Genomic DNA, 24,042 nt, shown 5'->3' with positions numbered 1-24,042 from the left:
TTACTTCATGTAGTACACATTAAATATACATTTTTTTATAACAGCTGTCATTCACTCCAGTATTATATATATTGCTCACTTCCTGCCATCCCTTAAATCTCACTCTTTTTCCTCCCAGAGATTATTCTGCAATGTATTTTTCCCACAAGTTGCATTTATTTCTGTGTAATTTGCTCCTTCCCCTTTTTAAAGTTCACTCTTTTTGCGCTTTTATCTCTTTTGTACAATTTTCATTTCTTCAAATTCTGTTCGTTTAGACTTTGATTTCCATTTTCGAGTAATTGCTTTTCTGGCAGCTAACAAAATCAGACTTAATATGGACTTACTATGCCTCGGCAATTCAGATCCTGTGTTCCAGCTCAAACAAATAATGACCTTAGTTACAGACATTTGCTCCCCCGATATTTCTGACAAAGTAATCTGTAGGGGATTTTTAAAATATGCCAACTCATTGCACTCCCAAAAGTGTTATCTCTTTCATTCCTATCACATCTCCAGCATTTGCTATTACCTGAAGAAAAATTCTGTGAACTTTGCTTGGAGTATAAAAACACTTTACAAACATTTCCTAAATTTGCTCGATCTTTTTGCGTACTTGGTAGCCATACATATATTTTCCCACCGTTTCCTTGCAAATTGGTTTTCAGTCTTTCTTTCCAATCTTTTCTAATCTCCTATGATTGATTCTTATAGTTATTATGGAATAATTTATATTCCCTACTTATCACACCTTTTATAAGAGCAGCTTCATTCTAGATTCATGTAAAAACTCTACTAGAGCAAGTCTTTTACTTAGGACTACCCCATTCCTTTCATTTTGCCTATACTATGATATCAATCCATGGTAGGAAAAGCATTTTCTAACCTGTAGTCCAAAGTTCTTCTTTGCCTCATCACAACCTATTACCTTTCCCGCTATAATTATTTGCTCCAAATACTGTGGTTCCTTTGCTCGTTTTCTTCAATAAATTCCAGCCCCCTTTTGCCTGTTTTCTGTACCTCTGTTGCAGTCATTCCTGTTGTCAAAATCTCCTGTCTCCATTCCTGTGTTGGCTTAATTCTGATAATATTTTCTGCAACTTTATGATTATAATATTCTGTAAGGTTGCATCTAAATACCAGTCTTTGCCTATTTCTTGAACACCCCCCCCCCCGGCTTCATCATCATTCATTTCTATTTTGAATCATGACTTTCTGATTGAGTTATGTATATGACCCTTACCTGTGTAGCTATAAAATATCCCTTCAAATCAGATAATCCTAAACCACTTTGTTCTATTAGGAGGATCAAATTTATCCCACGTAACTCATGTTCTCTTTCCATCCCAAATAAATGTCTTCAACACTTTATTAATTACTGTCAAGAACGTCTACTCTGGCTGATAAAAATATGACTGACCTATATATAAAACTAATGGGAATAAAAACATTTTCATTGCTTGTATCTTGCTATTCATATCCATGAACAAAAGCTTCCAGTTTCTCAGTATTTATATTATCTTTTGTTTGCCTTTTCTCACATATCTTTAGCAGCCGTAACAGAAGAGTTTTTAAACCATATTCCTAAATATGTCATTTTGTAGCATGCCCATAAATCTGGGTATTCATTTGAGGGTACATAATTTAGGGATACAGACTTTGTTTTATCTTCATTATTTTTATTTCCCTTGAAGGTGTCTCAAAATGTTCCATAACACCAATATGTTCTTTTCTGGATATATCAAGTAAAAAATAATATCATTTGCAAATAAATTGAACTTTTCTTGGTTACCATACAAATTATATCGTTGAATTTCTGACTCCCTTATTTTCTTTGCAATGGCTCTAAATATAAAGCAAATATCAAAGGGAAAAGAGGATGGCCCCACCTGGTCTCTTTGCTTAAACACAACTTATCAGAAAGGAACCACCTCACTTTAATTTTGCCTTTTCCCTTCATATATCCTCCTAATTGATCCTATTTTTATACTAGGGAATAAAACTGCTTCCATTGCCTTGCTCATAAAATTCTGGCATACCCTGTCAAGAGCTTTCTCTTTATCAAGACTCATCAACAGCAATGGTATTTTCTTACATTTTGCTTTCCTCTGGATCATCATTATTTTTAACATCTTGACATGATTAAGTCTTCCAGAAATATTTCCATTGGTGCTCTTTCTTGGTTTCTACAATCCTCTGATTTATACAGATTTTCATAAAATTTCCACAATCTCTCTGATACCTCTATAGGATCTTTAGTTATAATATATGTACATACATGTTATTCATATATTGACAAAATAATTGAGCATCCTTTGGCTATTTGCATGTGTGATAGTACAGTTTGCTCTGTCAAAACTGCCTTTTCAAATGCCAGTCATTACTTGTTTTCTAAGCAGAACGCATTTTACTGAGGTGACAACAGATATATCTGAACATAACTCTTTATGAAAAAGAAAGAACAACAATTTTATTACCTCATTCTCGGATTATTTCCCTGTTTACTACAGGGCCAAGGAAGATTGACTGCACATATATTATTTTTACCAACTTTATTTTTCCAAACCTCAAAGGATTTTTTTATTATTTTATTTTCCCCTTAGTTTTGAGAAAAACATTCCTTCTTCAGGATCTACTTTTTTTTTCAAACTGTGCTTGTATGGCACAGGTCTGTTTATATCACAAACAATGATAAGCTTCCCAACTCTTTACCCTACTTTCAGAAAAAAATCATTGTTTTAATGTGGTATCACAGATAGTTGCAAGAGGGATTATATTCATAAGGTCATTCCATGTAGCTATAATTTTGTTTCACTTTCTTTCACTCCTGAATATACCTGCAGGTGATTAATGCCTGCATATGATTAGATACAGATTTTAGTTAGTAGCCTAATGGGTAGCTTCTCACTTCCACATGTCACCGCAGGCTTCAAATCTTCCCCATATATTTTATGTGAACAGGAATATTTGGAATTTTGCTTTGGAGCAAGTACCATTTTTGCAGAAGCACATATGAAACCTGCCTTTTGTGTCCAGGTGACAGAAGTGTGAAACACAGTAACTAAAATTTTGAAAACATTATTGACGATAAACAAGCTCCAAAGAATGTGATAAATTAGTTTGTCTTTAATACTGGGTGCTAATTTAGCTGGACACAAACTAATAGTACCTGTCACTACATTTGGTACTATCATTGCTGGAGCCTTCCTGTGTCCTGAAAGAGTGTTCTTCAAACTATCTGGAGATATACAGAGCTGAGTATATTTTTCTGGCACTTCAAAGTTGTGTACTGGTAATTGTTGTTTGACTAATTTTATATCATTGCTGGCTGACTTCAGAGTTGTGCAGTTATTTTTGCTTCACTGTATAGTTTTTCAGATCTTTGCTGAAGGTGTTGCTTTTCACATACCCACCCTCCCTATTCCTGTGTTGTTGTTTAAACTTGGAAGTTTTTGCAGTTGCCCACCCCCACTGTAGATTTGATCTGGGACACTCCCCCCAGTCCCATCTCTTTACGTCATTCTACCTACTAGACTCCTTCTGCATTGTTTTAAGTCATTTTTAATTTAATTGCATTTTTTAAACTGTTTGGTCTAACATTGCTACATACTCAAGTGTGCTAGCTTGCACTGCATTTGAATTGTTTTGACTGCTGTTTTAGCTACTTTTCTGTATATACTAAAAAAAAAAAAAAATACCTTTCCTGTAACTAGTGTAGTCCAGATTCAGATTTGCTGTATCCAGGACTGTATGTAAGCTTCTGAGCCCCCCCCAAGCTTTCTGTGTTGGAGGGAAGCCTTCTAGCTTATCAGTGGGAGTGGTAAGCACTAGGTAACCTATCTACCACATAAGGAGTGGATCTGGCCCAGAAATTGTAGTTATTGGCCATTTAGGCAGTTTTTCCATCTCTCTCAACTTTCTGATTTAAAAGCCCACACTTTTCACTTGTTTCACCCCTTTCCTGTAACTAGTTTAGTCCAGATACAGATTCTTACTTTTAGCACTTGAATTTGCTTATTCGTGATCAGCACTTGTTCAGAACTTGTAAGCACTAAATAACCTACTAATTACTACAGCACTCAACCTTCCTCATTACCTAGAGGAAAACAGTTTTGGTACTTACTTTCCTCACTTGCTTAGAGAAAAACAACTCTTGTACTCACTTTCCTCACTTATCTAGAGGAAAATAGTTTTTTTTTATTCAGGCATGTCCAAGGTTCAGCTCCCAGTGTTCTCTCCTGTCTATCTGATGAATCTGGGCATCTTGGGGCAATGTAGAAATTGCCTCATGTACACAGACAACCATCTCCTCCTACCACCCAACACTACAACCTGTGAGAGATGTACTTATCTAGCCAAACTGGAGGTAAAACTCTCTCCAATCAAGACTGAACTTGACAGTCAAGAGGAGAAGGTAAACACTTGCACCACACCACAATCATCACATAGTCTCACTAAATCTACACCACTAAAATCCACACATAGAAACACAAAAACATTCGCGGAGGCTCTTAATGATAATCTGCTCAAGCACCAGAGACCTCCAAAGCAGAAATGCAAGCAACCTCCAACCCCCAACACAACCCAAATGACACATATCCCACAGACTCAGTGTGCCACTCAACCACAGCCAATAAGGCAAAACAACGTACCCAACACACTAGTCATAGGTGACTCTATAGTCAGGCACACTAATGTCCCACTCACCAGGCTAAACAAGGAGAAGGTAACTGTCAGCTGCCTGTCAGGTGCCAGGATCTGCCACATAACCCATGCACTCAGGTCACTCCAACAACAAGTACAAATATGACTCTGTATTGTCCATGTTGGTGTGAATGACCTGAGACATACCTCCCTGGACTACATGAAAAGAGACATGGAAGAGCTCTCCGATCTTGTAGCCCAGGCATGTATGACCCTAGCCCTGAGTAGCATTCTACCATCACCCAGAATGATGCTGCAGTACAAGGACAAAATGATTTACTTCAACAATTGGCTAAGCTTCTGGTGCCATTCTAAAGGGATCCAGTATCTGTCTGCCTGGGATGACATGGTCGACAGACCACGATGCTTTGCCAGAGATGGCCTGCACCTGTCACCCCTGGGATTCCAGATACTGGCTAAGGTTCTTGCCACTCCTATAGTGCATTTTTTAGGCAAGGTTCAAATGACAAATTCACCATCGTAACAGGAACAGGCAAGCAAAAACTGAGGGTGATGCTACTCAATGCTAGAAGACTAAATCTCAAAATGCACTCACTTGAGGCACTCCTTAAAATGGAGAACATCAATATCTGTGAAGTGACTGAGACATGGTTCAAGGCTCCAGAGAGCACCCCTGCACTACCAGGCTATAACTCATACTACACCTTTCGGCCATGTAACCTGGACCGGAACACCAAAGGCGGAGGTGTGTCCATATTCATTAAGGATATCCACACCTCCAGGCTAGTTGCTCAGCATAATGCAGCCAAGGTTATCCAAGTGCAACTAACTCTGGGCAAAACTGCAATCCAATTTGTAGCTTGCTACAGATCACCCACTATGCCCCAGGATTCCCACTCCTCTTTTCTTGATGTACTGGAAAATATTAGGGTTCAACCAAACAACCTAATAATGGGTGATTTCAACTACCCCACCATTAACTGGGAAAACTACTCATGTACCAACTCCTTCGCTCAATGCTTTCTGGAATTTATAAACTCCAATGCCCTGGATCAACTTATCCACACCCCCACCAGGGGCAACAATATCCTAGATCTAGTCATTACCAATATGAGTGACCGGTATTCCACACCTGAAGTCAATGCCTCATTGGTCCGATCTGACCATAAGCTAATTACCCTAGATATCCACATCCTGCCTCCACCCCCCCCCCCATTAAGGAAATCATGGTAAAAAAATTCTCCAAAGCCAACTTCATGCTTCTTAAGATAGAAGTGGTGAACTTCATGACACCCATGCAGATGGACAATACAGTTATGACTCCTGAATCCTACACAATTGCACTTTATAAGCACTTACATGAGTGCATGGATCGTGCTATCCCAAACAGAACCAAGATACTATCCTCCCAAAAAAGGAAGCCAATCTGGTGGTCCCCTGCCATAAACAAACTGTACAACAGAACTAAGAAACTCTTGCAAAAGAAAGTAAAATCCCACGAGTGGAGGAGCTCCCTGGTCAGCCTCAGTAAGAAGCTGCGATCCCTGATAAAATCCTCCAAAGCTAGTTATGAAAACAAAATCGCCACTGATTCTAAAGACAACCACAAAGCATTCTATAGCTATGTCAAGAATCTCAATGGCAACACTCAGATCTGCTCTGAATTACAGCACAATGGCACTAAATGTACAGACCCAACTGATATTGCCAACATCCTGGCAGATAGGTTCAGTGCTAACTTTACCCCCCTCTCAGCCCCTAAAGAGCCCATCTCTATATCAGAAGAATGCAAAGTTCCTGTAATCACGGCTGCACAGGTAAAAAACACACTCTCCAAAGCCAAGAACACATCATCCATGGGACCAGACAACATCCCAGACTGTGTTCTACATGAGCTACAGAACACACTGGCACCCCACCTAAGTACCATGTTCAATCATAGCCTCACCTCAAGCTTTGTGCCTGATGAATGGCGCACAGCAACGGTTATCCCACTCCACAAGGGGGGAGCCACCACGGACCTCGGGAACTAACGCCCCATTAGCCTGACGAGCCTGGTCTGCAAGGCCATGGAACTTATCATCATGGAACTTATAAACAAAGACATTGGTAATCTCCAGACTCTGGATCCCACCCAGTTCAGGTTTGTAAAAGGCAGATCATGTCTCTTAAACCTGATAGACTTCTTTGAAGCAGTCACCAAAGCCGTAGACAAGGGTAAGGTGGTTCACACAGCCTATCTAGATCTTACCAAGGCTTTCAGCACCATCCCCCACTCTGGAATTATAGATAAACTCACTAAACTAGGTATAACTCCCTATGTCACAAGATGGGATGCCAACTGGCTCACAGACAGAACCCACACTGTGAAAGTAGCAGACTCCAAATCCGACTTCAGACAAGTGACAAGTGGAGTACCACAGGGTTCAATCCTGGGTCCTCTCCTGTTTGGTATCTACTTCTCTGAAGTACAGGCTAACACAGAAGGTCTTTGGCTAAGGAAGTTCGCAGATGATTGCAAACTAGGAGCCATAATTGAAACTCCTAACGATGTGGACATCCTACAAAAGGGCCTCACTGAGACAGATGCCTGGTGTCAAATCCATGGCCTCATGCTCAATGCTAAAAAGTGCATTGTCATTCCCTTTGGTAAAAACTCTGTACCCATGTACTGCAACATAGGCGGTAGTATACTTAACACCAAAAGTGTGATAAGAGACCTTGGGACACAGGTGGACAATAGTCTCTCCTTTGATAATCACATTGCCATAGTAGTCAGGAAATCCTTCTACGTGGCACACCTCATCACAAAAGGTTTCTCATCCAGAAAAAAAGAGGTCATTGTTCCCCTCTACTCATCGCTCATTAGACCCATTATAGAGTACAACGCCCCTTTTGGTATGTATCTCACAAGACATCTACAACAACTGGAAAGGCCACAGAAATACCTCACAAAGAGAATTACTGGCCTCAAACAGATGCCCAACACAGACCATCTCAAAAAACTCCAGCTTTACTCCATTGCATATCGCCTACTCAGAGGTGATTTCTGCCTAACATACAAAGCTATGTCAAACCCAGAGCTGTTGGACATGCTCCACTTAAAGAAATCTCAATCCCTCAGAGCTACACACTCTAGGGACCTAAACCTTGTCACCACAATAAACAGAACATGTCGGAGGGATAAATTCCTGTCCCAGAGACTTCCCATACTCTGGAATAAACTACCTATCTATATCAAACAAAGCTCCTCATTAGCACTCTTCAAGAAAAATCATGATGATTGCATGGGAAATAGGAAATTCACCCCGGGGATCACCTCTGTGGCTCTGCTCAACAGTGGAACAGGAAAATAATTTTCTTGGTTGGCAAAAGCCAGGGTACCTTTTTGGCTGGGCTTGTATAGGCCCCAGGCCCGATAGCCTAGTACCTACCTATGAACCTATGAACAACTTTTTTTCAGTGCCTGTTTAGAGAAAGAATAATTTGCACAGGCAAGTTTGAAATGTGTGACCAGCCAGAAACTGATTAATCATACCTTATAAAGCTTAAGAGGTCACAATTATTCATATAGCTACACCACTTAAAGTACAATTTCCTTTTAAATATATGCTAAGTTTTATTTTTTATAGCACAGAATTTATTTAATATTATTTATTGTTTAAATATGGGAAGAAATCAAGAAAGGAAACACAGATGATTTATGTTATAGGAACTTCATTAAACTTCAGCACTTCCTTATCAGTTTGCAGTCTGTTGTTTAGACTGGTGTATTTAGCATTTTAACTTAAATGTAAAATATAAATACTTTTAACAAAGATACTAATTTTGTTTTGACACTTCAGTTTTCTCTCTTTCTGATCATTGCTCCATTATTTTACGGTGTTGTTATACTGTGCTTAGGCAATGCAGGGGAAAAAATCTATGTGACAAAAAAAAAAAAAAAAACAATACAACAGTTCTGCAAGCTATCCATTTTCTTCTACACTACCCATGTACTATATACAGTACTGTAATTGTCTCTTAACAGTCTTAACCACTCCTTATCTGTTCCAGTGGAGGAATTAGTTAGCTATATACAATATTAGGATCAAGTTTTTACTGTTGATATATTGATATATTGTCGTTTTAGCTAGTTTTAGTTTTTTAATTAATTTGTTCTGGTTTCAGCTGTTATCTTAGCATACAACATGACATATATATATATATATATATATATATATATATATATATATATATATATATATATGTATGTATGTGTGTGTGTGTGTGTGTGTGTGTGTGTGTGAGTGTGTTTCTGTTCTAAAGCTTTGTTTGCTTCCTTACATCTTTACCCATATGAGATGAATTTAAGTCTTACTTAGGAACCCTTGCTAGCACGATACAGCTCTATATGAATAACATATTATATGATGTTTTTCTGTATGTCTTTTTGCAGATCATAATGCAGGATTCACATGAAAATGCAATTCCCAATCGCCCAGTTTACCTCTCATCATCATATTCGGCTGTGCAGATAAATACTACAGTCATCACAGATGCCACAGGTGTAGCGTCTTTCTCCCTGATTACCAATGACTGGACTGGAAGCATTCAGCTGCGAGTGAGTATGATGCATTGTCAAGACTCTTGATGACTAGCACAGGACTAAGTCACCCAAGAATGTGAGCACATCACAAGTTTGCTTAGTTTTCATTAAATAAAAAATATAAGTAAAAAAAATAGATTTGTTAGTAAAGAATGCTTTTTATTCAGACGCTCAAAAAGTAAACCAACCTTGAGTGCTTTTCTGAAATCAACTGGTCTGTGTCTCTTTCGCAAAGTTTACAGTCTTCTTCCTTATTTTTCACTTTTTAGAATGACTGAATAAAAAGCATTCTTTATTAAAAAATATTTTTTACATATATTTTTACTTAAAAACTTAAAAAAGGCGGGAAGTCAGCAATGCAGGCAGTACCTACATCCAGTAGGAAGCAATCATGCAAGAGACAGCACTTCAGCACCCTGGACAGCTCAGTGCATTGAGGAGCATGACAGGGCCACAGAAAGGCAGAGCCACAAAGCCAATTTAAAAAAAAACATTCTAAATCATAATAATAATAATAATAATAATAATAATAATAATAATAATGATAACTTTCTGCAAGCAATGAGTCTATATTTTATTCTGTTAGTCTGGTTAACAGACTTGGACTGATTTAATAATGTGCACCTGGAAATTAGAAATATCAGTATTGGATCTAACCTGTTTGTAACATGTTCATTAATTCACTTTACTATATTACTAGTCTATCCCTTTTTCATGTTTCTAAATATTTACAGTTTGTAATACAATGACAGGAATGGATTTTATCCCTGCATCGTTATTTAATTAATGTTCAGAAAATAAGTTTTGCTTAAATCTTTGAAGTTTACCAGGAGTACTCTTCTCAACACTTGCAATGTACTCAGAACTGTCTCCTTTGTAATTCATATGTGGTTTCTTCCATTGGTGGCATATGTAGGCATGACTGAATTTTTTTTATTATTAACCCATTTACTCTTATTATTAATGGAACTATATGGACATCCTGGCTCCACAGTACAATATATCTGCTTGCATATTGTGATATATTATAATTTTATCTCTTTTATTGTGAACAACACTATAGTCATTAGGTGCAGCTGTTTCAATAACTAATGCTGCTCTTGTCTTATTTTTCTTTAAATGCAGTATTATTTTTTTCTGTTTTTTTAGTTGTTGTTATTGGATGATTCTACAACATTAAAGGCTCATATATAGTTACTAGTCATGAAGTTAAAGAGATTGAATAGACCAGCCCAATTTCCCAATTGCGCCAAAGCACTGTATGGTTAAGTGACTTGCTCAGAGTCATACAGTCGGTAAATGGCAGAAGGGGGAATCAAATTCTGCGGTACAGGAAGATGCTCCTTGGCAGCTCATAGCCTTACTCCTCTACTCTAACTGCCTTTGCTCTTATTACATCTTCATTTTCTATAATTCTTTGCAGATTCTACTTCCAGTGCCTATCAATTACTCCTGTACTGTAATAATAGCATAGTGTTTTGCCAAAGATAGTAGTTTTCAGCATGTAGGCTCTCAACCATGAGTATGTCATGCCTCCAACAGGACATGCATCAGTGTCTAGTTCTATACACTTATTTTTCTGTAGATTTTGTAAAATAAAGCAGACACAGTTAACCATCTTAAGCTAAGTTTGTCTCTCCTTAACCACTAATATACCAACTTATGATCAATTTGTCCATGTTCCAATAGTTATCTGTAATTGCCACTAGATCTGTATACTTTTAAACACAAATTCTCATCTCTCGACCATCACCAGAACTTTATTGACCGGACCTCCCTTTACCAGTTCAATGATCTCACAACAGCCTTGTCAATATTCATAAAAACCTTTTCATAGATATAAATTTCCTCTTCCTTTGCAGATGCAGAAGATTAAGGTGACAGGATTGTCCCTGGCTTTCAAAAGGAATTAGGAATCTAATGAAAAATAGGGATCAGGCCTGGATTGCTTGAAAGAGAGACCAGATAAACATGTGGCTACAATAAACCTACCTTACTTTAAGAAAGCAATTTAGAATTACACCTAGCTCTGTGAAGTCACTGTTTTAAGAATTAAACAAAAGTCATCTGCAAGCAACCCAAAAATACTCTACAAGAAACTGAAGCAGCTCTCAGGACAATTTACTAATAACACTAATTCCCCCAGTCATTTAGCAGATATCACTTCTAATAACTGTGCCAAAGAATGCTTATCTTTTCTCACTACATCCATTAAAGATATCATAAACACAGCTGGTCCAAAACATAATTGCCAACCTTACTTCAACAGCAACTCACAACAATGATTATACACTCTTGCTAAACATGCTGCTGTTTTCTAAATCACAGAAATCACTGTAAAATATACTCATTCCTTCCAGAAATACTTCAAAGACTGTTTTTCTAAAACCACACCACTGTATCTTACTTTCTTAATAAAAACAGCTGATAAAATCGCCTGTTCTTTGCTAGTGGAATTTTTCTACCAGCATCAAAATATTTTATCATCATCATCTCTCCCTCCCTCTTTAAATCCATTAAAGACTTTTGACATATCTCCACCATTTGCCCAGTGACTAAAATCTTTGAAAAAAAATACTTTACTAACAATTAATAAAACATATGAGTAGCTATACACTCCTTTCTGATAAACATTTCTTCAGAAAACCTTTCTGCACAACTGAATTCCTCTCGTCACTAACTCCATATGTAGAAATATGAATGAGGTATTTATCACTGTTTGAATTTTTTGTAGACATGACAAAGGCATTTGAAGAAATCAATCATAAGTTAATTATCACTTGATTAATAAAGTTCAACTTTGACCAAAATTCTATTAAATAGTTTGAAAGTTACCTTTAAAATAGAACATTACTGTTTCATTTTAATAACTATTTATAAACTAACAGCACTTTGAATACAAGAGTACCTCAGGGAATCAGTTTTAAAGCCATGTTATTCTCACTATTCATTAAAGGCCTTCTGCAGAACTTTCTCCACTAAATATCATACTATATGCAGACGATGTTCTCCTATTCCATGCAAATAAGTGTCCCTCCTCTATACAACCATAACTTAAACAGCCCTTCAGCAATCTATGCCATAGGGCTTATATTAATGCACATCCTATTAACCACAGTAAAACTAATGCCATGCTCTTCTTCTCACCTTATAAATCCAATTTACCACCTCCCATTATGATATCCATTAACAAAAATCACATCATTCCTTCTGTCTCTGTATTATACCTCACTCTCGATCCATGTGTTGCCTTCTATTGTCACACTGATAAAATCACTAACAAAGTTCTGTCCCAACTAAAATGTTGCTACAAATTTCCCACCTCTTTTCCCCAAAATGTTCCACTTCCCAAACTAGGATATGGTCTACCCTACTTATACTTTACACTGCCAATAATACACATAGATTTCAGACTACAGAAAATAAGATTTGCAGATTTTCACCGATTGACAATTCACATTCACAGTTACTGAGAGATCTACCTACCTAACAGGTACAATATTATGCAAAGTATTGAAAGAGATTATTGTACTCTGCTAAAAGGGTTACTCTACTTTAGAGAACAGGCATACTCTCTTTGAAACTCCCAAAATATTATCATCACCCTCACTAGACTCCCTTTTTAAATATCTGTGGGTGAACATGCATTGTTCAGAGCAGGCCATGCATTATGATCCTCAGAAATTTAATCTACAATATCCCTTCTGTAATTCAAAAATGCACTACCTGAATCTTCAAGAAATGCTGAATGGAAATGTTTTAAAGACAATGGTTTCATATAAATTTCTACAAAGACAATACCCTGTTGCTCATAGCCAGCCATGAAGTTTTGTCTTGCTTATGTAATTGATTAGACAAATGGTATTGATTACTTACTACTTAATTTGTATACTGTATTGTATCTACACAATAAACTGCTATACTAATTGTAAACATGTGTCTGTACTACTACTAACATTGTACTGTATTGATTTATTTGTATGTAATATTTTCTCTGTGTAGTATTTGCTACTTTTATCCACTGTTTTGTGTTTCTGTGCAAAGGTTGTGGCTGAAAAGGGTCTTTGGACTGATCGGCCCACCTACCCAATTATCTAATAGAAAACTATTAAATAACTAACCAAATAAATAAACTGATCAGTCAATCAGCCATCATGAGACCTGGTTTCAAGTTGTTAGTGGCCTGATCTTTAAAGGTGAATGGTAATATCATACCTCTCTCTTTTAGCATCACTTCTTGCACATCACATGTATATTACCCCAATACATGGTCTGTTCATTTTAATGCTTATTAGTTTAATACTTATAATTTAGTAGACAATTATTTGTAACTGCAGTAGGAGTAACATTGTTCAAGTACCAACTTCCTCCACTTAACTTTTTGAGTGTGATTTTGGTAGGCAAATGTCCCTAAAGATTGTTAGACAGAGAGTGCTGTCTGGTTTCTGCATTAGGCATTACATTGTTGTGCTCGAGACACTGCAAAGGCTTTAATGAAGTCTGTAAAACAAGGAGCTGTAATCTTTGAAAAGTTTTTCTTACTTTTACACACAATAAGTTAGGGGAGAAACAAAATAATGTCTTATGCAGAAAATGACAGATAATGATTTGTGCCAGATGTTCATGGTATCAGCCATTGTTATGAATACTACCCAGTCAACAAAGGAAGAGGTCTTTGTTGAGGATTTCTAAAATGGATGAACAAATTAGAAGGGTCACTACAAGCAAAGAGGTGAAAATGACAAAGGAAAAGTAAAAATGTCACTTCAGACTCTTGTTATAATGGCAAAACTCATTGAAAAATCCAACTATATGGAAAAGAACCATCACAAACTTTGGTTCCTAGAGAACAAAATTGCTGTTCACATATTTATGTAAAAGAACTAATCACAATGACAAAAGAACACAACAGATTTAGAGATATTTTAGCTGAATAACCTTTGAAAATGTTGCCTGTGAACAATGTCAGAAAAAGAGACTGAGTTTTTCAGATATCATTATCACTAATCAGCTATGCAGCAAGAAAAGTTGCAAAATCACAAAAGAGCTTGTGTCTGTCCAAAGAACACAGTTAAACATACACAGAAATTACTTTTTTATCAGGATAAACAATACAATCTAGCCATTTTCGGTTATAATTGTGAAAAATACTGCATATATAGTGACATCACATTATATGACAAACAGCTGTCTTTTAAAAATACTACTCATATATCACCATATTCTGTCGTTCTCTTCCTAGTAATATATGGCAAGGGCCATAATTCAAAAATTTCACTTATGTTACATAATTCTACTCAAAACAATATGAACTTAGAAAGTGTAACAAGGCATCATAAGATTGGCCTGCACCATTTTAGTGCAATAAAATAAGTACCAAGACCCTAAAGACACTTCTACAGCCTATTTCCCATACTAGTGCAGGACCAGACAGACAATAGCTATTGAGCCTAAAGCACACAGCACCATTCATCACAGACATCTAAACAACATCATTAGGTTTCCTTTAATTGCATAAACCATTCTCAGATTATAACAGAAAAGCCCGCATAGTGCAATTTCCTAAATACATTGCCAAAGGTGCAAAATAGAAATATGAAGTTCAAGGCTTCAGTACTGGAAAGTGCCCTCACAAATGTGTAATTACTGAGATTCATATGGAGAGAAAAATACTGGGGTGCCTCAGACATCTCCTCTTATTCCAAGACACCATGATCTTGGGGTTAATATATTTAAGCAGTGGGGCCAAGAGACACAGTTTCCCATGTCAGGGGTATGGGGGGGGGGGTGAAACCTCCAAGCAAAAGTGCTTGTAAAGTGAGCAAGGCTCACGTTTGACATTTGTGTAATCTATTACAGATTTATGATCACACTTGTTTAGTGCTTTTAAAGAGAGCAAGGCTCACGTTTGAAATTTGTGTAATCTATTACAGATTTATGATCACACTTGTTTAGTGCTTTTAAAGAGAGCAAGGCTCACGTTTGACATGTGTGTAATCTATTACAGATTTATGATCACACTTGTTTAGTGCTTTTAAAGAGAGCAAGGCTCTCGTTTGACATTTGTGAAATCTATTACAGTTTTGTAATCACACTTGTTTAGTGCTTTTCAACACTTATCACATTTCTGGAATTATTATATTTACCTAGGAAAAGTGCCAATCTCCCTCCCTGGTTGCCATAACCATCTTCAGCAAACTTCTAGAACAACAGCAAGCCATTAACTTTAAAGTGTTGAGAAGTGTGAACTATAGATGAACAACTTACAGCCAGCACTGTTTCCTTCCAAGACACTTATTAAACCATTGTTAAAACAGCAGGCCAACATAAGGATGACTATAATAGGAGAACTTTAAATAAGGGAAGGAAAAGTGGACCCCTTGTAAGGTATACTGGCCTGCAAGCCATTGACACTGGTATCAAACACAAAATATAGGTATGAAATAAACAATTATTGGTAATGCTAGTTCCCATAGGTCAGATAATACTATACATGTTGTGCTGAAATGAAACAACACAACCTTCCTCTCTATGCCTTCCACATTTAAAATACTCTGCCACAAGTTAACATATGTGGTGACACATACTGTAGGTCATCACTGACCCAGCTTATTTTAGACAGTCTTTATGCAGTAGTTTTACCCATATGAACGTTTCAGTATCTTGCTTATAATTAACAAATCTTAATCATTTTCATTTTTTAGCTGTTGATTTAAAAGGGAATAAAAAGTACTCCAATTAGTTATTTTATATATACACACATAATTTGACCATTTATTGCATGCAGTTATTAGGATAAAATAATTTCTTTAACATTGTCATTATTTTATCAGCTCACAGTAGTATACCTTTTAAATACTCATTTTTTTAACATTTCCTTTATTACCATAAAAAAACAAGCAGTCGAGGTAATGCAAATGGCAGTTCTCCAGAATCAACAAAGAAGCAGTAGTGAATACTGTGAAAGTGCTAACATTGTGTCTCTGTATCCTGAATAAATTGTTGATTCTGGAGAACTGGCATTTGTGTTACATTGACTGCTTGTTTTTTGGTGGATTTCTGTTTCTGCTAGGAGAAGCATTTATTTTGTGTTGCTGGTTTTTGCTTATTCTTACTTCCTTTATTACATTCATTTATTTTCACATATGGCTACTTGTACCATTCTACTATATTTTTATCTTGCTTGAAAAAAAATACATGTCTCCACAGAATGTGGTAAATATAAGCAGTAGCCAGTAGAGCATAATGGCATGAAAGCCATTAACACCAGCATAAAAGGACTCATGATGACTTGACTGATCTCATCTGCCACTCAAACAAATTACCTTCAACTCAGCTGGCACCATCCTCAAAACACATGCAGAATTTAATCATTCTTTCCACAAGAGCTTTGATGTCAATAGGCCAATTTCAGTCTTATCCTAATCCATTTATCCTAATCAATGTCATACTCTTTATGTTATTGTAGAATAAGTGATTTCTTTATCATTTCATGATTACAAAAAATCACTCTTTTTTTTTTTCTCCTCAAAATTTTTTTTTAATTTTCCAAATACATTTGAATGAATTCCATATATTTATACAGAACATCTTAAATAACTATGTATACTATTTACATTAGCCTGACACTATAACAAATCTTAATATATACAGTTACTTTATAAGTATGTCCAATCCATTATCAGAGTATCTGATCAATTATTGTATAGTGTCACTCAAAGATAAGACTTTTCCCCAAGGGTTGTTGATAAATGGCTTTGGATAAATTCTTAGTTCTTTAATTTTAATTTCCAATAATGCTGTGGTCTTCAGTAGGCTGTAGAAGTCTTCCAAAGTTGGTATTGTGTTTGTATTCCATCTTCTTGTTATACACTTCCTTGAAACTGCAAGTATAGTGCATACTAGATACATGTTTGACCTATTCAAATGAGGACAGTCGTTCACATTTAATAATACAAAAGGTTTAGTTAAATAAAATGATTCATTAAATAAAGTTTGTAGAAAGTTATTAATACCATTCCAAAATGGCTTAATTTTAACACAATCAAAGAAAATGTGGTTCCAATCTGCATTGTGTACTTGCTCACATCTCCAACATTTTCCTTTTATGGAAGAACTAATTTTACTGATTCTGTCTCTGGTTAAGAATGCTCTGTGCAGTCATTTCCAATTAAAAACTTCCAGTATTGTGTAAAGGATGTATATTTAATTGATAATAAGATATTTGTTTTAATATCTTCACTTAACTGTATTGAGTGTGCTTTTGTTATATATTTCCAATATGATGTTTTGGGTGTTGTTTTATAGTTTATCAATATTTTGTAAAATTTTTAAATACTGCTTCCCATGTCAAAGTCATTATATATGATTTCATATATGTATTTAGGTATTTCTTTAAATGAAGAATTGCTAGTTATTCTACTTAAATCTCGTGAATATGACAGAATACTCTATAAAGATAGCCAGTTTTGTTGTGGAATTTTATATGTTGTTTTTATTACTTGCCAATCTAAAACTTTTAGTTCTTTGATACATTGGAGCCAACAAACAAATCCTTTCTGTTCCCATGAATTAATAATTTCTCTATATATTTTATGTGGAAAGTTCTTTGTGACTATAAATAGAGTTAAAAGATCAAACCAGATTTTTAAATCTATATTTGCATTAATAATTTTCCTAAACGAGTCAATTTAATAATTAATCATATGAGTTTTAGTGGGTTTAGTTATGTTATATTGCATACTGATACATAATATGTGCCATGGCTAATTGTTTTAATCTAGTTGAATTTTTTTTTTTGTAAATCAAATTCATTTACTGATATTACTAGTTGGGCGTCGGGCTGGCAACTCGGCACCATAAATATCTACTGCCAATCATTAGCGGACCGGAGTTCCGCTGTGGCGACCCTTAATTGGGAAAAGCCGAAAAGACAAACAACAACAACAACAACAACAGTTAGTAATTCTTTCCAATTTGCAGAGTAATTTGGACTTATCCAATCTGAGATTGTTTTAGATATTGGTGCTTTTATATATGTTTCTATATCAGGAAAGTTTAATCCTCCCTGTTTCCATGGTCTGATATGATGTATTAAAGCTATTCTGTTTCTTTTGGGAAACTATAAAAATGTTATTAGGTATGAATTCATTTCTTTAAATATATTCCTTTCTGGTAACAGTTGTTTTGCCAAAGCTATATATAGGATATTGGGCAGTAAAACCATTTTTATTAACTGTAGTCTATCTTCAAATGTTAATATTATGTTGTTCCATTTTTCTACAGAGATTTTAATTGTATTGATGATATTATTGTAGTTTTTTTTAGATTAATTCATTATTATCCTTGCATACCTCAATTCCTAGATATTTTAATGTAGAGTCTTGTTTCCCTATGATGTGATCCCCTTAGTCTGTAGTTCTTTTTTTATTTAAAAATACAATTTTTGATTTTGATTTATTGAAATGGAGTCCTGAAGTCATGTGAAATTTGTCAATTAATATATCTAATTCTTCTAATGTCTCTTTTGTATTAGATAATGTTAGTAATATGTCATCAGCAAATAGCATTACATTAGAATTGTATTGTTTATAAACATCCATTCCTTTGATTTTTATATTGTTATGAATTGATTCTGCCAATATTTCAATAGCCAGAGCAAATAGTATCGTGACATGGGGTTGTTTAGTGCCTTTTATTATATGCATAGATTCAGAGGCAAAAGGACCCAACTTGACATACGCTAAATTATTTGTATATATCTTCTTTAGGAGATGAACAAAGGATGCAGGAAATTCAAATAGCATTAGGATTTTGAATAAATAGTCCCAATTTAGGGAATCAAAGGCTTTCTCTATATCTAAGCCAATTATGAGTGTTTCTCTGTTTTCTTTATTAACATAATCTATAAGAGAAGTTATCATTTTAATATTGCCATGTATGTGTCTATGATATATAAATCCAGCATGTGTGTGTCTATGATATATAAATCCAGTTTGATCATTATTTATTGCTTTGGATAGTGGTATTTTCATTCTGTTAGTTAATATTGTCTTAACTATCTTATAGTCATTATTTAATAATGATATGGGTCTATATGAGGTACAGGGTCTATATTATATCACTGAACGCTTAAAAAAGCGAACGCTAATTGATCGACCTAATTTAAATGAAAGCTTACGATCTCGAACTGTCAGATCAGCGATTTTTTTTCCCAGGGAAAAAAATTGCTGAACCAAAACACATACACACAACACAAGCACACCAAACAAAAAAAATTCCACACACATACACCTAAAATCTGATACCGAACCCTACACTAAACTATGCACACACAACTAACTACCCACTTACCTTAAACCAAACCCTAACCCTAAGGTCTGTCACTATCGCACACTCACCTCACTCGCTCCCTAACCCTAACTCACTTAAATCTGTCCTAACCCTCATGTCCACTCAATCGCACACACACCTAACCCGAGCCCTAACCCTAACTCACCTAAATCACCCTAACACTCACATCCACACAATTGCACACTTACCTGAATCTGACCGGTAACTTTCCACCTTAACACTGAAAATACTGAAGCAACAGAAACGGACAACCAAATTCTTTCCCTAGGAAAAAATTTGAGTTTCTGCTGCTTTGATATTTTGCAGTTTCGTGAAAATAAGTTTGATCAATCAGCGTTTGCTTTTTTAAGCATTTGAGGATATAATATAGACCCGAGGTACAGAGGTTTGGGGATTTGTTTTCCTTTAGGATTGGTGTGATTAAGGAATATTTCCAAGAGGGTGGTATTAAAGCTTGTGGCTGAATTTCTAATAGAGTTTTAAGGAAGAGAGATAGTATCTTTGAAGGAAAAAGTTTATATATTTCCATAATTATGCCATGTATACCTGGAGCTTTATTATTTTTACACTCTTTTATTGTATTTGTAATTTCTTTGCAGGATATGGGTGCTTGCAGATCTAGTTTTAATTTTTCTGTTTTTTTTTTTTTTTTTTTTATATTAGAACATTTTTCATCTAGATTTAATTGATCGATATGTATATTTTCTTTTTGGAAATGTTCCATATAGTGATTTCTATAGGCATAAAAAATGTCACCTATATCTGAGACATTTTTCCCTTTCTTTTCATTGAAGATATTTGGGAGAAGTGGCCAAGGTATTAATTTTTAGTTTTTTCTAAAGCTAAACTAGTTTTATGTGTTAGAATTTCATTGTATTTATTGTTTAATGCTTCTACTTGCTTTTTCATCTCCAAATGATTTAGATTTTTTTTCAGCTTTTAATGACAGAAGTTTGGATTGTAGATCTAATAATTCAGAATCCCATTCACTGATTTTTTTTTATACCACGTTAGGGTTTTACCATATATGTAAGCTTTTAATGAGTCCCATATCATTATTTTATTTATCTCAGTGGTGTGTAATTAATATCTTAGAAGAACTGTAAAATCACTCTTTTTTTCATGCCTGAAGTGACCATGTCACAATAAAACTTGTTACTGAAACATTTTGTACATCTAATTTCTGTTCATATTAATGCAATCATTTTATGTCTGTTATTTCTTGTTTAGACTTCTGACATATCGACATACATGATTCTTAATCCTTAATACAGAATACTGAGTTTGGTTGGAAAACTGATCATCTTTGTTTTGCCCCCCTTTGTCATTTTACATCTGCAAATTGTTTGCAACTTTGTATAATAGCCAGTGGAATCATTTGATACAGTTGTATCGATACATTGAGATTCCTGCTTACAAAAATAGCTGCCTGTGCTAGGGCCGAGCCTCACTGTCATCATGACGTTGCACTGACCATCACACTCACTCTCCTGCCCATGTTACAGTTTCAGAAATATGTACACATCTATGACAGTTCAGCAATGTACAGACTGAGTGGACATACACAGTATATCTTCTGTGGTATATAAGCAGGATGGAAGACTGCAACTATTTATAATTATAGTGTGTGTGTGGTGTAGTATGTGTGTGTGTGTGTGTGTGTGTGTGTGTGTGTGTGTGTGTGTGTGTGTGTGTGTCCTTATGTTCCATGTAGTGCAAACTGTCATGGATGTTTACATAGAGTAGCAATGAAGAAGGGTACTGAATCTGAAAGCTTTGTCTATTAAGTTGTTCTTTTTTTCTTCAATTTTAACTGCTTCATTATGCTGCTAGTCCAGTCTTTTTCAATGTTTACATAATTTGGCATCTCTCCAGAGGCCAGAACAGTGGTGAGCTGTCTTTCATGTGGGGCAATGGCAATTATCAGGATTTGGAAGAATTATAGGTTGCTGTTGTGAGAATGAGCAGTTGCAGTATTATGTCATAGTACTCCCCTTTGCATTATCAATGCTTGTATTCTCAACTTCTCAAGCAATCTACAAAGCTTTACAATGATTTCTGTTTGTTGTATGTTTGTTGAAGATTCACTGGGATCCATGAGCTGCAGTTTCTTGAACTGAAACTTTATTTCTGCTGGATGTAATAGCTATCTTTCTAGTGCTATATTGTAGCTGGATTGTGCTCATGGCTGTGAGTGTTGCCACATTTCTGGTATACGCCCATAATGGAGCCATAGGAAAGTATTGCATCTTCCATAACTGTGACACAAGACAGCACATCTGATACATCTGATATTTGCAGTCATGATGTTAAACATTAACAAAATAGCACAATAGTGTAAAACAATTATTTTTGCAGGGGGATGCACCTCTGTCATAAGGTAGCTCTGCCCCTACACCACCCTATATATTTGTATACTACCTCTGAGTTCATCCAAATTTGGTTCCACAATAAAAGAAAAATAAACTTTTCCCTTCTTTTCAAGTCATATGCCCTTAGAGATATTATGACAGTAACTGTAACGAAGCAACTCCTGGCATACTAAAATGTTACAAAATTGTATGTCAGTCAAACAGTATGTGGCAAATCATAATGTTTCCATTCAGAATTATCTAGTTAAAGTTCCTGGACCTTAATTTCAAATCAGTGGTACAGCACAACTAAGAAATAACTGTTTTCTTATGAAAGTGCTATTTTTCCCTTAAACACACCATTTTTCTATGATAGATACTTTTAGCTTCGTGCTCATATGACAAGAAATGTGACTTAAACATATAATACTTTTGAGCTGAGATGTTTCTAGCAGGCATGATGGTAAAGCAGAGCATGCAACCATACAGATGAAATGAACGAAACTGGTGTGTTGCTCCTTAAAAGCGGACGCTGTAGCAGGAAGCAAGTGATGGTTTTCTGTCAAGGAAGATAGAGATCATTGCCAGACTGTTTAATGAAGTCCTGACCATTTGTCCTTCTCTGACGTGTGTATGCATTTTTGTATTATTTTAGGATACTGGGAGACCCAAGTCAAGAAGGACTTAGGTATTGCAAAGAATTATTTGAAAGTTTTGCTGAAGGTGGCCACCTAAATTAATTGTAAGACTTGTGTCTTCTTGTTCATAAGTGATGTTTTAGTTTCATTTACTTATCTGGGACTTCAGATAAAGTACGCTGAATTTGTGAAGTCTGCTTCTAGGGTCATTACTTTCTATATTCTAGTTTTCCTTTATTACTCTGTTTCTTAGAATGCCATCATTTTTGTTGCAGTTGCTTGTTTTGGTATTACATATCCATCTTTATCAGCACCTTTTCTTCCATTTAGATGCCATTATTTTAAACCGAAAAATGTATTTTTAATTTGTTTCTTTAATTATTGTTTTAAATGTTTCTGCAAATCACTGAAGGATAACTTGTTCAGTCAAAATACTAACCCCCTCCTGACTATCATCCATGTCTCCCCCAAGACCCTCTGACTTCTTTTAAAAAACTCACAATAGAATGTGTAGAAACTGAAGGTATTATGTTTATGTTGTAGTGCTGATGGAAGCAGTTTACTTTTCCTTGTACTCTCTGATGTACATGCTCCTTCCTTAGTTTTCGTTCATAATGGTTTATTAGTTGCAAACTTTTTTCTTGTTTTTCTAGAAACATCATCTGACTTTTATACTACTGCATTTTTCAAGGCCTTCCTTAGAATAGACATGTCTTTCTTTAGAAAATTTCCTTGTTTAAGTAGGAACAGATTAAAGGATTCCACCATGAAACCTTGAATGCACAAAAGCTGATGGACCACGTTACTGAAAACAAATGACTGAAACACACAAGAATGAAAACATAAACCATAAGCATTCTTTGAATGAGGCAAGCCACAACCCACCCTTCACCACCAATTTGAAGGGGTAAACCTATCATCCCCTGATATTACATATTGTATCTCCTCAAGTGCACAAATATGATGACAGTAGAAGTTTTATAAAGCAAATGAATCATTGTTGTTGGTGATCATATAGACTAACATTCTGATTCTCAGCATCATGTGACTTTTGTACTTGATGCTCAGGGGACAGAAATTTGGCAACTTGTATTGTAGCCAGAATTAAGGCCTTATTATTTATTTTATCTCAGAATCAATTTATGTTCATAAATGCAATCTTTAGAAGGCAGGCTATTCATTTTGATTAGCAGCTGCAGTATCCTAGGGGTGTAGCTGAACTGGATCAATTGTGGCATCTTAATGTCACCACTTGTTCCTAAGTGCTGTAGATAATGGATATTATTTAGTTGGTGGAGGGTATGTTTAAATGACAGAATAGAAGAAAGAGTGAGTTTATGGTCAGTTTGATATTTTATGCTGTTTGGAGACCTTAACTTGCAGGAGATCTGTGAAGCTGGTACAATTGTTGGCAAGTTGGAAGTGTAGATAAAGGGAGGTGTGCCATGAAGAAAGATATGCCTGTAAT

General features: G+C 35.6%; 1 protein-coding gene across 1 annotated transcript in view; it reads left to right on the top strand.

The window, feature by feature from the left end:
• LOC122794819 (alpha-2-macroglobulin-like protein 1) overlaps positions 1-24,042 on the top strand; it is a 989,874-nt gene that overhangs the window by 407,845 nt on the left and 557,987 nt on the right. Inside the window, exon 11 of the mRNA XM_044063423.1 lies at positions 9,083-9,247. Coding sequence (XP_043919358.1) covers positions 9,083-9,247 — 165 coding nt within the window. The remainder of the gene's footprint in view (positions 1-9,082; positions 9,248-24,042) is intronic.

This window comes from Protopterus annectens, chromosome 2.part1 (genome assembly GCF_019279795.1).
Source record: "Protopterus annectens isolate FY-2018-M chromosome 2.part1, PAN1.0, whole genome shotgun sequence".
In the NCBI taxonomy this organism is placed as follows: Eukaryota; Metazoa; Chordata; order Ceratodontiformes; family Protopteridae; genus Protopterus; species Protopterus annectens.
This window is presented reverse-complemented; position numbering and strand designations above follow the sequence as displayed.